Raw genomic sequence first — 15346 nt, 5'->3', positions numbered from 1 at the left:
GTTGAATGCATTTGTATGCAACATGGTTTGACAATACAGTCTAACAAATAAATGGTTGTTATAAATGTACCTTCATTAGTCAACAATTTATGTAGGTAATAAAAAGTTAATCAAACATATCCTAAGACATAAGGGTTATGTTACGGTTATTTCATAACTATATTTAATATTATTCTGTATGATTAAAACCAGCAAATTATACTATATATTTAACATGTCATGAACTTACTGTTATTTTAAAATATGCTTAATAAAATGTCCTAAGACAAGAATGGGTGTTGTTTTGGTTTTATGGCAACCTACAGTAGGATTAAGGTTGACTACAGCACGTATAGGCTACATACATCATAGGGAGTTTTTTAATGACTTTTAATGCAAAAGTCTAATTTAAGTACATAAAATGCAGTTTCCAGCAACAAAATTTTGTCTTGTGAAAAAGAACAGTGTTGTGGTGAAAAGAAAAGTAATATCAAGTTATATATATTTATAAAAGAAGTTGAACAAGTTGTCATAATATTTAATCATTAGATTATGTGACCGCTAGATGACGCTCAATTAAAAGGAGCGTTCATTTCAAACGAGCGCTACTCTGTACTGAAATGGCGGCTCTATTGACGCATTCCTTCGAATAGACAACATCAGGGTAGGCGACATCCAATGTATATTTCTATGGTAGCTAACTAGTATTCACGTCACATCATGCTCAACTCTTATTACTCTTTTACGCTCTTTGAGAGTCTTGCTGGGATTTCAGAATCATATTTAGGCAACTATGATGTAGCAGTACCGTCTGTGTACCTGTACCATTGTTACACAATGCAGCATTTAGCAGCATTTTGGGGGGGGGGCTTTGCCCCTTCAGAAAGAGTGAGTTTGTGCCCCAGTTTTTATAAAGGATTGTTCACTCAAACTGAAAATTCTTTCTGTCATTAATTATTAACACCCACGTCGTTCCAACCTTCAGAACACACATTTAAATATTTTTAAATATATGACACAGCAATTGAATTATGAGAATGGTGAGATTAAAGCTAGTCCTATAGTCCAGAGACCCCGTTCTATTCGGGAAGATGTAGCCTAATAAAAATGTTTTAATAAAAATAAATAGTTTACGGCACAGTCCCACAGTAGGCTACACTATAAATAATACTTTAATTTATTTATTAATATTATTATTAATATTATTATAATTAAGCGAAAATTGACAAAACGCAGAACCCTTTGAATGTTTGCTTTCATTTTGCTAAAAAGCGCACTTTTACAGTTGTGTAGAGAAACATCCCATTATGCAGCAGCAGTCAAGGTATAACACAAAATAAATGCCTTTTGCGTTTAAAGATGATCAGCCTGCGAAGTCAAGTTTGCAGTGTTATAAATGGAATAGGTGTAGTGCTTAATTTGCTCATGCAAAATTAAACAACATAAAATATATTGTAGATCTATTTTAGGAGCTAAATACAACATATCGAGTTTGTTTTGACTTGTAGCTCATGGCCCTAAAATGAAAATAACCTGAAAACAAGCTATTAAAAAAAGGCTTAATAAATAAAATAATTAATAATTTAATAAAATGACGGGTAGGCCTAGTAACCTAATGGTTTATGATGGTTTACAATATCACGAAAAAAGCACACTTATAGCCTAAGATAAATCTTTGTTTTTAAATTTTAAATGATGAAAAAAAAGTTCTATAGCATATTGAGTTGCGTGTTATCCGTGCCAAAATTTAACCAATTTTCACGGTAATAACATGGGAATTTTGGTATCTTTTTTAGGTATTTTTCTGGCTACAGTAATGCCTCAAAAATTAACTAAATAATTATTTTAAATGACATTAGATTAGCTTTTCCCTAACACTGATGTTGGTTGGGTAATAGGCTACGTGAAGCGGGATGACTCGGTTAAGCTGATTTCACTATATTTATTTACCGGTTAAATGAAATGTCTGATCGTGCGTCAGCTTGCATGTGTGGGCATAATTTGACGTCTTTACCTAAAACTTTAAGCATTCATAGGTCTGTTATTTGAAATAAAACGGAAACAAGGAGAACAACATATGATTTAAAGCACTCGTTTGGCACTGAATCCATGATCCGTCTGCATTAATAAGCGGTATGCATTACCCTCGTTAATAAAATTCTTAATATCGAAACTGCATATTGTTATTACTATTAAAACGTAGCCTATATTACTGCCTTAGGTCTATCTATCCTTTTTCCATTATTGATTCTGTTTATTTACTTGCGTATATGTGTGTAAATTTATATTTATTCAGTTTTTAAATTAATTTCAGTAATATTATTGACTAATATGAAAATGTTGATGTAATTTATGTACAATATAGTTTGTGAGGTAATATTTTCTTTCTTTTAGTAGATGTATTATATAAGAGACTGCCTTTGATTTCCAAATAAATTGGATCTAATTGGATTTGCATTGTACACATTCACTAAAAGTTTAAAATGTGTTATTTTTTATTTCATATATAAAGTTTTAGTTATAATTCTTTCAAAATAATTCCGCATGAATCCATTTTTTTTTTTTTACAAAATTCTCTGCAGAAATAGCAAAAAATGTCTGCAGATTCTGTCTGGCCCTACGCATTACCTTTAAAAAATGAGTAATAATATTTGACTTAGTTTTTAGTTGAATTCGTTTTTTAAAAATAAATTGCTGAATTAAAATTAAAGAATTCACAATGAATTACGCAGTCGATTATAGAACGTGTTCATTATTTTGAATGCTTGGAAGAAAAGGAAAAGGGAATTGTCCCAATAGAAAGGGATTTTATTTAAGACAAACAATGCTGAAGTAGCAAGGACATAAGCTAAACTTTCAATAATCAGTACAGCATGTAGAGCTCTGAGGTCATGAAATTCTAAGATAACATTATCCTAAAATATTTTTTTGATGTTTATTTAAAGGTAAATGGAGGTGTAAGTTATATAGTGTGCGTTTTATACAATAATAATAATACAAAACCTTATTGTCAGACTTGCATAGCAGCATGATAAATACCTTAAAAACATACAAAAAAAAATAATATTAATTTTACACAGACATTATTCTGCTCCAAGACAGCCTGATGTGCAAATGACTTTTTAAATTTCACTTTATTAAAACTTGGCACTCTAAATCGACGGTTCGACTTTAATGGTATGAATTTAAAATTTAACACAGGACTAGGATTCGAAATTTTGTTACTTCCCTTGTGAGGTTCTTGTAATATGAACAGTTATTTAATTTCTCAAGAGGCTTTTCTACTATCTTTGAAAGATTTTTATAAATGTGTATTTTTATAATTGCAGAACTCCTGTATTAAAAAAGAGAAAGTTCTAGGTAATAAAAAGTATCACAAAAGTAATGCAATGAGGTAACTTTCTCCATCACTTATTGTTCAGTTAACCAAATACAACAACAATAGTTACCACAATAAAAAACTACAGAAAAATAACCGTAATCATCATTTAAGACAGGGGTGGCCAGCCCTGTTCCTGGAGAGCCACCTTCCAGCAGATTTCAGTTGCTACCCATATCAAACACACCTGAATCAATTAATTAGGACCTGAACACCACGTGATAATTACAGGCAGGTGTGTTTGATATGAGTTGCAACTGAAATCTGCAGGAAGGTGGCTCTCCAGGAACAGGGCTGGCCACCCCTGCTTTAAGATATCATTCATAATCACCAAGGTTTCCGCACATATTTGATCAAATAAACAAGAAGAATAGTTTGAATATTTCCACATTTTATTTACATCGTTGACTACATTGAGAGTATTCATATTTGCTGTATACATTAAAAACAATAAAAACAAACGCAACAACACAAACTTTAATAAATTTTACTATGCTTTTCGTATTCACTGGGTTCATGTGACGAGGACGCTCCTATGAACAGCGCCGTTACTATTTCAGATTGGCTGGTGAAGCAGTCTATAACAAACGAGTTAAAGTGTTTGATTTTCAGAGCAGTCTTCCAGTGCAGCGCAATGAGCCACAGCAGCAGAGCAGCACCTTTCCCTCCACACTGCCCACTTCATAGTTATAATCCCACGTCAACTCTGTACCTGCCTTTATGCGCCTGGTAAAGAGAGATGGAACAAAAAATGCATTTAAAACACGTCAAATAATCCTCTATATGACCAATAATATATGGCTAACAATTCAGATCATTAATACTTTATACATTAGATTGTGCTATACGCTTTATTTATTGTTTGTTTTAATGCCTTATTAGTGACATCGGCTAAATGCATCGAAACATTGATATTAACAGTCAATACATCATTTACAAACATAACAGTTTCTTAATTAACAAGAATTATTTAAATATAAAGAAAATGTACAAATGACAATAATACTGATAAACAATCATATACGATCTTTCAATGGAGTCCGTGATATTCTACAGCTGTTCCTGAAAACATTTCCCTTAAGATAATTTCCAAACAAAACATTCTCTATAATAGCTACACAAATACACTTTAAAAACAAAGAAATATAATAGAATATATATAATAGAAATAAATATACACTATTAAAAAGTTAATATAAATAGTTATTTTTACACAAGTCACAAATTGGTGTCTCTTGCTCTTTCTATAAACACGAGTGGCCAATTCTACATCTAACCCTACACTCTTCACAAATCTCTCTTTTAAATTAATATTTTCCATAGGATGCTTTACAGCAGGGATCACTAAACTTGTTCCTGGAGGGCCGGTGTCCTGCAGATTTTAGCTCCAACCCTAATCAAACACACCTGAACAAGCTAATCAAGGTCTTACTAGGTATACTTGAAACACCCAGGCAGGTGTGTTGAGACAAGTTGGAGCTAAACCCTGCAGCGCACCGGACCTCCAGGAACAAGATTGGTGACCCCTAATTTACAACAATATATTTGTATATATACATTAGATTAGTCAGTACTGAAGCTAAATCTGGAGTTTATCAAACAAAATAACTTATGAAAATGGTCTAAAAATAGGTAGTTCAAATTGATGTTATAAGAAAAAGAGCAAAAATCAAAAAGAAACAAAAACATATGGAAATTGTTGACATTTTGTAGTTTGTAATTAGCAATATTTCACATTAATTTAAATAATTTTTCTATTTCTAAAGATGTTCGGTGACAAAAATATTAATTTGAATAAATATATCCGTTTTAAAAAATCAGCTTTGTTCAAAAGTACCATAATATATGACCTATTTTCACTGAGAAATGGATAAAAACATTCATTTTCAAAATGGGGTGTAATCATTTACACCGAGCACTGTACATCCTAGGGTGCGTTTCAGAAAATCATCAATAGCCAACTAAGGTCGCAAGATCCATCATTACAAACATAGTTTGCTGATTTGGTTTTCCCAAATCCATCGTTCACACATACATTTGCAAACTGCGTCACAAACTTGTACATTTGCAAATACACCTCTCGAGCTGTAGTTAGAAGCATAGTTCCGGTTGTGTTCTACTCCCAGTTCCACCACTAAGCCCTATTCATTTAGAACATTCCAACATATAAACGTGAAATGATTAAATAAAGCGATCTTCATACTGTCATTTGTGTTCCTTTTGTAGTGCACTTTAAAATCATTTATGCCATTTTGAACACAGAATATATTATTGTTATCATTATTAATATTAAGTAGGATATTGTTTTTTTATTTCTTAATAAATAACCTACTATAAATTAAAGCCTTTAACGTGATTATTTATATATGAGATTATAATATGTTAGCTTTTGTAAATGATTTTATGTTTAAGAATAGAATATGTGATGTTCTCAATTATCTTTGTAAAGGAAACATGCGCCCTGTATGTGCCATTTACATACATTTCAATTATTATGGAAAACGAGTGTATGTTTTTACTAAAACTAATACTGGATATTATTTTATGCCTGTGTGTGTAAAAGACACAAAACATTTATTGGGATTTTCTCCAAAGAAGTTGTTCCTCCACCCAGGCAAGGATTGGCTAATCGAGAGGACCGGGAGAATTCCTGGTGGGCCGGGCCAATTTTTGACCGCGAGGGCCAGTGTCCCTAGCTGCTTGCACTGTCAGCAGTCGCACTTTTTCATTTATTTATTTGACCATAGCCACACTCTTTTTTTTCATTACTTTGCCACATCTTTGCTCTTTTTATTTATTTTCTCGTAGTTCGTGGGCAAAATGCAGCCTGCAGGTTACTGATGATGTATCATGTATTATTCAACCCTAAACTGCGGCACCTTGGTGAATAGAAGAATTCGAATAATTAATATTAATGAATATTACACCTGCTCAATGAAAATCAGATGATTCACTACACTAATAAATCTGACATAACTTGATCAGAAATATTAAAAGGGGAGAAAGATTAAACCATCAATAGAAAGTAATACTGTGGTTAAAAGAGTCTTGCAGATGACGGTGCAATACTTATTTTTTCTTCCAAATGCACTTGAGTAACAGCGCCATTGTGGTCCAGTGTTCAGTGCTGCCGATCCCAATTTGATCCTCACCCAAGTTTTTTTTTTTTTTCTATGTTTAGAGTTAAGACATAGGTGTACATATTTTATTTGAATTTTTTGTGTGATCACCGTTACAAAGGACTGGATATCTAAAAAAATTCTGCACAGAATATATATTCAGATATTGCAGGAGAGAACAGTATTGGAGTGTTGGAGATTTAGCTACCCTTTAATGTTCTCATATTTATGAAAAACATTTAAGTTCTAAAGCAGCTGTGTCCTTGAAAAAAGACGTGACAGTGTCATAAGAAATGAATTGGAAATGCTGTTATTTTAATATAGTCAGTGGTGAACTGAGGTGGGCCGGTCTAAGGCTTAAAACTCCAGGGCTGAAAAGGATTCCCACTCCGGCCCTGACTCCGCCCCGTTTAAAGCGTCTTTTTGGACGTTTTACCTTATAACTAACGTGGTTCAAACGATGGACCAGCAACAGAGAAACTATGATTTTGTCAAACACACTAAAGTCTTTGTTTGGGAAACGCACCCCTGATTGTGTCAAAATTTCTTTAACTTACTAATGTTATATGAAATGCTGTTCTCAAATCAAACACTCATTTTTAAGGACGGCTGATTTATCTACACCCTTTTCACATGAAAATCAGATTGGTGAGAATTAAGACACTGACTTGCTAGCAAAGAAAGCCACCCATGGAAAGCGGAGGTCGTGTGTGTCCACAAAGACGTTCTGGACAAATAAATTGGGGCTGCAGCTATGCTGTTGAGAGAAATTGTAAAAATGTTAAAATTAAAGTACCATTAAAGCATTGTTCAATTTTGATAACAATTCCGGCTTTTGCTTACGTTTATATAACGGCCGAGGTTTCCCTCTTGCCGAGCATCAATGATGTAACAAGCGTCCTCATCGTTGAACAGTCCGCGTGTGTTTTTGGGAGTTTTAGTTTTTTCTTTCTGTGCTTCAGTGCTTTCTAGTGGTTTTACTCTTCTCTGGAATGACTTTATGGCAAAGCATCGCTTCGGGCCTGAGCTCTCTTGTCCTGATGACACAAATTACAGACTGAGCAAATGTAGTGAATGCTAAAAGCAGAAGAAGAGAGAGACAAAAAAAAAAGAAAAAGAAAAAACTGACCGTCATTTTTCCTTAGTTCACTAATTTTCTTCTGAGTATCTTTCGGTGTTTCATGTGGTTTATTTGGCAGTTTTCTCTCACCTAAAGGTTTGTCATGGACTAAACAAACAAAAATGAGGCAAAAAAAGTTAGCTGCTAGATGTCATTTAGGATAAGTCTATACATCAAACCTATCAATGTTGAAATGTTGCTGGTTTAAGTAATAACAACTTTAGAAAATGTACACCTGTAATTCAAAGAGTAGAGACGAATGATATTAGTAATAACAATAATAAGTAATTTCATTAACAGAGCTAATGAAAACTGACAAAACTTACAAATAAATATATTCATGGATAAAATTGCAATATCACATTTAAATTCCCAAACAAAATGTATATGCATAACATTCACTGTTACAAGGTTTATGCATAACAAAGCATTCACATCATTAATGTAGTAAATTACTACTCTGCTGCTGCTGCAGTGGAACAGCTCTAATGTGTACTATGATATTAAACATCATAGCATAAACAGCACATGTAATAGAAGTTTTTTAAAGACAACTTTTAATCATTTCAGACAAAATAAAGAAATGATTAAGTGTAAAAAAATAGCCTAAAGAAATATTCAATTGCTAAATAAATTAACCCTTGTGTACTGTTTAGATTGACTTCCTTTTCAGTATGTTGGGGGTTGTTTTTGGCTCATTGACTTCCATTATAAATTACATTTGTTGATTGCAATGCCATGACAGCATATAATCATGCATTCTTGATTGTTTGTGTTTTTCCTTGTTAGGAAGAGGTAAAACCTTTAATTTTTACTGTCGATCATCAGGTGGCAGCATTAACCCTTTAGATAGACCTGTGCAAAACAGTTTCTAGCTTTTATAAGGAGCCCAATTAAGTAAAATTATTGTTCGCGTGAATAAATACACTTACTGTGTTTACTATGTTCTGAGAGCTGGCTTATTTTGATTTTCTCTGACACATCAATGTAAGTGTGCCATGATCTCTCTTACACTTTCAATTTTTTTTTCAATTTCAAAGCATTTTTTTCCAAAATATGTGTACAAATACGATTCATCACCAAAAAAATCATTCTATTTGCTGAAACAGAGAAAGTTATGGCTAAATTAAGACTCAAAGTGGATGAAAACATCCCCAACAGCACAAAAATGTTAAGTAAACCATTTTTTTATATTCTGTTGCCATTGCTATATATCAGCATCAGTGAAAACCTTTTTAAAAAACTTGTAATCCTAGTAAAGAAATTCCATTTTATATATATTTTTTGCATGAAGACTGAATCACTGTTGCTGTTATTTAAAATTAATAAAAAATGTGATCAAAATATTGCTTAAAAATACAAAAGGCATCAAAGCAAATAACTAAAATAAGTTTACATTGAAGTATTAAAATGACAAAATTTTAAAATATGTAAGCTTAAACAGTTTATATATTACCTTTATATATTACCGAAAATAAAAACTACAAAAATAAAATAGAAAAAGATATCTTACCTTTCACTTTATCTTTTGCTGTGTCCACCTCCATGGGCTCTATAAAAAGAAAGCAACAAAAAGAATGAAACCTCATTGATTTACAAATAAAATCACATGACCATAAAGTTGAATCTTCACACAAACACACCTTCACCGCTGCTAGAGTCCTCCTTGTATAGGGAATTTTTTAACAATGGCCCCGTTTTCATGGTTATGGTCTTCTTGCTGCTTTCCACCTCAGTATCAGAGCAGTAGGCCTCGCTCTCATAACCCTCTTTCAGTTTCTCCACACCTTCGATGAAGTCGAGATTGGCCAAATACTCATTGCCGGACATGGTGTCATCTTCATTCATTTTGTCTTCATTCACTATTTTACCTGAGAAAGAGACAGAATTGGTCAATTCTTTATCATTAAAACAATTAAAACAGATGCTTTGTTGGCAACACGGTGGCTAAGTAGTTAGCACTGTTGCCTCAAAGCAAGAAGGTCACTGGTTCGAGTCCCAGCTGGGTTACTAGGCATTTCTGTGTGGAGTTTGCATGTTCTCCCCATGTTCGTGTGGGTTTCCTCTGGGTGCTCCGGTCCCAGAGAAAAAAAAAAAGCAGACAAAATATCCTGGACTCCTAAAAAAAAACAGACACGCACTTCCTTCTTTTCTGCCACAAATACACCACAACTACAGAAATATTTACCCCAAACATGAATTAATTCCTATTTTAAAAGAAATATGTATACAAAATATGTATATATATACTAGTGGTGGGCAGTACTGGCGTGAACATGCTGCGTTAACGCGAGACTCTTATCGCGCGCTAAAAGAAATATTGCCGTTAATCTATTCTCACAGTTGGGTTGGGAGCTGGGTCTATTCTCATTTATGGCTCCTAAACTCTGGAATAGGCTTCCTGAAAATGTCTGAGGCTCAGACACACTCTCCCAATTCAAAACTAGATTAAAGACCTATCTTTTTAGAAAAGCATACACTCAGTGCATCACTTAGCGTTATGATACATGAATGTGCTCCACACAGGTTTCTGCATCTCGTTTATATACACTATGAACAGGAGCTATGCTAATTTTTCTCTTTATTCTCTATTTCCACTCTGGGGATACTCATCTCGAGGCCCTCAGACTATGCAGTGCCACTGATTCGATTTAAGACCAGCGACGAGATGATCCCAAGGTTTCTATTTCCTGGACCTGGCCGTGTCCTGGGCAGCTGCTGTGGTGGTCAAAGAGGAGTGGAGAGCATGAGACTGATTCCTGTGACACTCCAGAGACAGACAAGTCTTCACTGAAGTCCAGCTTCCTTGAATGCAGCTCTGCACAAGACGTTTGGCCATAGGAGAAATGATCGTGCCCAACTGAGCCTGGTTTCTCTCAAGGTTTTTTAATTCTTCACTTTCGCCAATTGGTGAAGTTTTTTCCTCGCTGCTGTCGCCACTGGCTTGTATGGTTCGGGATCTGTAGAGCTATGCATCGATGGATTGCTCTTCTGTGTTTGGACTCTCAGTAGTGATTATTAAACCACACTGAACTGAGCTAAACTGAACCACTAAAAACTGAACTACACTGTTTCAATTTACTATAATCTATGTGAAGCTGCTTTGACATAATCTACATTGTAAAAGCGCTATACAAATAAATGGGAATTTTCTACGCTAGCTATGATGACTTTCATTTTAGCGCGGATGTATACCTGATCGGTGAGTCTTCTGATCAGTGAGTCTTCTGTGTGTGTGGTCCTTTAATGACCACCGCGTGTGTGGATCTTGTCGGAAAATATAGTTTGATTGCGGTGTTTACTTCAATAATGCCACTAATGTATGCATACTCCACATCTTAATTCTACTTCTGTTTAGTTCAATTATGACTTTAGTCGGATTAAGGTAATCAAAATTCGCTGTTTTGAGCTTATGTAGGCCTACAGTTCAAAATTCATGTTTAACTGAATAAACAGTTAGTAAACACAAGTACATCTTATTGAACATCATTCATTTTCATCACCAATTATCATAGTAGAACAGTTTCTCAAGCAGTTTGTGATGCATTTTGGAAACAGGAGATGAGCACCTGGTCTAATGCGCCACCTGGCTTGAGAAACCCGTTCTCAAAGAAAAATGAGCCATGTTAATCTAGATTAATTTCAAGATCACAGTGAGATTAATCTAGATCAGGGGTGTCAAACTCAATTCCTGAAGGGCCGAAGCTCTGCACAGTTTAGTTCCAACCCTGCTCCAACACTCTTACCTGTAGGTTTCAAACAAGCCTGAAGGACTCAATGAGTTTGATCAGGTGTGTTTAATTAGGGTTGGAACTAAACTGTGCAGAGCTGCAGCCCTTTTGGAACTGAGTTTGACACCTGTGATCTAGATTTCAAAAATTATCTATGCCCATCAATAATATATACACAATCCAGAATTGGTTAATCTAAATTTGTGTCATATTTAAATAATCTACACTTATTTAAATTCTAGATACTATTTTTTTTCTCTGTGATTTTTTTATTAACTGTACTTTTTATTAATTTGATGATGTTATTATATTACATATTTTATACATTTTGTTGAAATGTTTTACCTAAATTCCATGCAAGTTCAATAAAAAGTTGAGAGAGGGTTTTCTTCGATGCATAAGTATTAGCAATTTATTACATGCAAATGAATAATTCAGTTACAGAGCTTTGGGTTGGTATAGCTAAACCCCATCTATTACACAACACATACTTCATAGACTGAAGAGATGGGCTGCTCGAACTCATCAAATATCAGCTTCTGTGCATGCATTCTGTTATTGCACTAGAAATCTGCTTCCTCTTTTCTGCAAACTCTCTGCACAAAGTTAAAAAGCAAAGGACCTTTCAAATGCCCTGCAAATATTCTGTGTTCAGCTTCAGCACATGGAACCCTTAAGTGAGAAGTTAAAAGTTATTTTTAGATCTTTCCAGCCAGCGGCATCTACTATCTGCTTATTAGCATTCAAGCATGTCACAGAGAAGTTTGGTTAATATATCACTAAGCAATACATATATTTAATAAAAAGTAAAATACATTTTTTTTCCCCCACAATTTGCTTTGGCAATACTGTACAAAATGTCATACCAATAAAGCAACTTGATATGAATGAGTTGACGTTTTTTCTAAAATGGTTCGTATTTAAAGGTGTGATGGCTTACCAGTGAAAACGCACACAAAGGTGCCCTTGGGCACGTCATCTTTGCAGCGGATGCCCCATCCCTTATGTTGTGTCATGAAGAGCTCCAGGCGCAGCTGCATACCGTGCTGGACCAGCCTGTTGCTGCACATTCTCGGGTCACAGCGGCAGAGAGGGTTACACTCATACACCCTATATGGAGAGAGATGGAGAGCGAGAGAAAGAGGGAGAGAGAATTTTGAATTTTCAACACAGCTTTAAAACAATTATCACCTAAAACATTATACCATGGTTTCTGCAACATCAAACATCCATCCGTCATGGGACGCCAGACCAAAGTTCATTCCTGCCATGGCTACATTACAGCTTCTCATTGCTGTTTTTTTATAGCGTTTGTTTTTTATATACTTTAACATCTCTTTAATAATGAGAATGTAAAGTATCAGATAACTTAAAAATAGCACTCTTTTAACAATATGTAATCTAAAGGTCTGAAAACCCTGTTAGCTTGGATATTTTAACATCTCATTTAATAATAAATTAATTTATTTATCTGTTTATTAGACTTAAAAAATAGCCTAAGAGATTAACATAATTTCTAAAGTCAAATTTGTGAATAGTAGTGTATAGACAGTAATGACAATATAATAAACAACGTAACAAAGATGTGCTTCATCTTATTTTGGAATGGTTAGTCTGCTGTAACTGAATGAGAAACAAGGATGTTACCAACCCTGTTGGTAAGCTTGTTGGCAGCCTCTTATGTGTGTATCCAGCACTAACATCCACTGGACCTCCTGTGCATAGGGATGTGGCCTCAATGGTCAGCTTGTGGCAAGCACATTTCGACCTGTCACATACAAAAAGACCAGATGATCAGGGAAGGTTGCATGCATTTAATCAAATTTATATATTTAAATAATATTTTTTAACAATGATTTTATTTTTAAGCCCCCTGAAGTGTGATTTATTACATCTAAATGAAAAAAGTACAGTTAATTGCACAGAATAATAATAATAATACAATTCTGTCAAATAAAATCCATCCATCCATCCATCAATATTCTTTTTAAAACTACTTCTTTGGAAACATAACCTGAATGATGAGCCTAATAAATATTCTAGAGATGCACTGAATATTCAGACGCTAAAAGAATTGGAATTTTGGGTTTTGCGGAAAGTACGGAAGTAGATGAAAAAAAAGAAAAAAAAAAAAAACTATGCTATGCTAGGCCGCACTGCAGAGCAATGTTAAGCACGCTGTTTTACTCTCCCTCCAGCTTTAGTCTCTGCATGATGTGAAGAGGCTTTCACACTGGACACGGAAATGCAATATGAAATGCATGTAGTAATTTTGCCTTAGTTAAATTTTAAAAAGTTTTACAAAAATACTTAATTTATAAACAAAAATTATTAAACAGCATTTTCAGTTTCAACACAATTTTCATTTCTAGTGTTTTCTGTAGAGATTTGCAACATCTCACATATTGAAAGCTGGTAAGAAAGCTTAACCTGTTCTGAACACTCCATTACCTTCACATTTTTCTCATACAAATGGAAAATGTCAAAAGTTGTACCTGTCTCGACAGCCATCTGTGCAGTCACAGCCGACCATAAAGTCTGAGCTTGTGTTGATGAAAACCCCTCGAGCTGGAACCCTGTCTTTAGTGTAAGTGACATTAGGCGCGAGGGTATTGTCCACTTCATTCACACAGGGCACTGGCATCACCTCTTTACCCTCAGAAATGTCCGGCAAGTACAGGTGAGGTTGTCCTGTGGTAGTGGAAGGGGGTCGCGCACGGTTCACAAGAACAAACGGATCCATACAGAACATTTCCAGGAAGAGGAAGTCACAACGCGTTTCAAACAAGTAGTCTTGCACTTCCTGCATGTCACACAGGCTCCGCCCACAAGGAGAACGATAGAAAATGTGGAAAAATAGCTAAAAAGAGAAAGAAAAAACATTGTGAATAAAGATAATATAACAAAACCACCATTTGAAAAGAGGCTTTCACCCAGTAGGAACATTTTCATAGTTCATATAACTATTGGAAAAAGAACCCACTTTTTGGCATGTTTGCATAGCAGGAATTAAGAATGATTCAATGAATGCTAGGGATGTAACGGTATCAGAATTTAACGGTACGGTAATACCTCGGTATGAATGTCACGATACGGTATTTATTGAATCATTTACAGGAAAAACAAAACTTATGAAAATACTCCAAAAAAGTGCCAAAAGTGTCAATGACATACAAATTAGCCATCTATCTCTAAGCTTTGAAACAGGAACTTCAATTTTAATAACAAAAAAAATATTAAACCATGTAAAAAAATAAAGTTTCAATTTAGTATTGTTGAAAACTCATCACATTCAACATTTAATCACTCACTCACTTAGATAGAGATGGCTTTAAAGGACAATTATCATATAAATATAATCTGGTAAAAGCTGGTATCTCTGGGTATTTACAATGTCCCCTGCAACAGAAAAAAACCCTCTCATTTGGGACTGAGGTTTCTGGGACAAGAGAGATATGACTTGGCCCAGGTTGACAGCAGTGGGTAACGTTGTACATTGTCTTTCCCCCACTTGAGAGGACAAACCATGAGTGAGATAGAGATCTCATGTCTGCATCAATCTGAACAGTGTGCTGACAACACCGCTATTCAGTACGCGCGCGACAACACAGCTGATAAGAACTCGCGCGACAACACAGCTGATAAGAACTCGCGCGACAACACAGCTGATAAGAACTCGCGCGACAACACCGCTATTCAGTACGCGCGCGACAACACCGCTGATAAGAACTCGCGCAACAACACCGCTATTCAGTACGCGCGCGCCGACAACACCCGCTTTAGAGTTTTCCAGCTCTTTTTCATCCCCGCTTCTAGCAGCACACTCCATTTCCGCATTACTGGATCTGTAGCGACAACATTGGGAATTGTAGTTTTCGCTACCTCCCGTTCGCTTCATTCGCCTGAGCAAATTTTCTCAGAAGACCTATAGTTTTACCGAGTCATGCGACTTCGGTAATATCGAAAAAAATTAATATTGCGGTATGACGGTATTTACAATACCGTTACATCCCTAATG

The 15346-nt window shown here is 34.9% G+C and overlaps 1 protein-coding gene across 2 annotated transcripts in view; it reads right to left on the bottom strand.

Annotated features, from left to right (window-relative positions):
* Positions 1-3729: 3729 nt before the first annotated feature.
* The window catches only part of setdb1a (SET domain bifurcated histone lysine methyltransferase 1a), a 37826-nt gene continuing 26209 nt past the window's right edge, over positions 3730-15346 (bottom strand). Inside the window, exons 13-21 of one of the 2 annotated variants that reach the window (NM_001044767.2) lie at positions 13824-14188; positions 12980-13096; positions 12269-12438; positions 9241-9468; positions 9111-9149; positions 7607-7705; positions 7321-7514; positions 7146-7234; positions 3730-4084 (exon numbers count right to left, since the gene is read on the bottom strand). In NM_001044767.2, coding sequence (NP_001038232.1) covers positions 3967-4084; positions 7146-7234; positions 7321-7514; positions 7607-7705; positions 9111-9149; positions 9241-9468; positions 12269-12438; positions 12980-13096; positions 13824-14188 — 1419 coding nt within the window. In that variant the 3' untranslated portion in view covers positions 3730-3966. The remainder of the gene's footprint in view (positions 4085-7145; positions 7235-7320; positions 7515-7606; positions 7706-9110; positions 9150-9240; positions 9469-12268; positions 12439-12979; positions 13097-13823; positions 14189-15346) is intronic. The other variant, XM_073930807.1, reaches the window with a different exon arrangement.

Source organism: Danio rerio, chromosome 19, assembly GCF_049306965.1.
Source record: "Danio rerio strain Tuebingen ecotype United States chromosome 19, GRCz12tu, whole genome shotgun sequence".
Lineage (NCBI taxonomy): Eukaryota > Metazoa > Chordata > Actinopteri > Cypriniformes > Danionidae > Danio > Danio rerio.
This window is presented reverse-complemented; position numbering and strand designations above follow the sequence as displayed.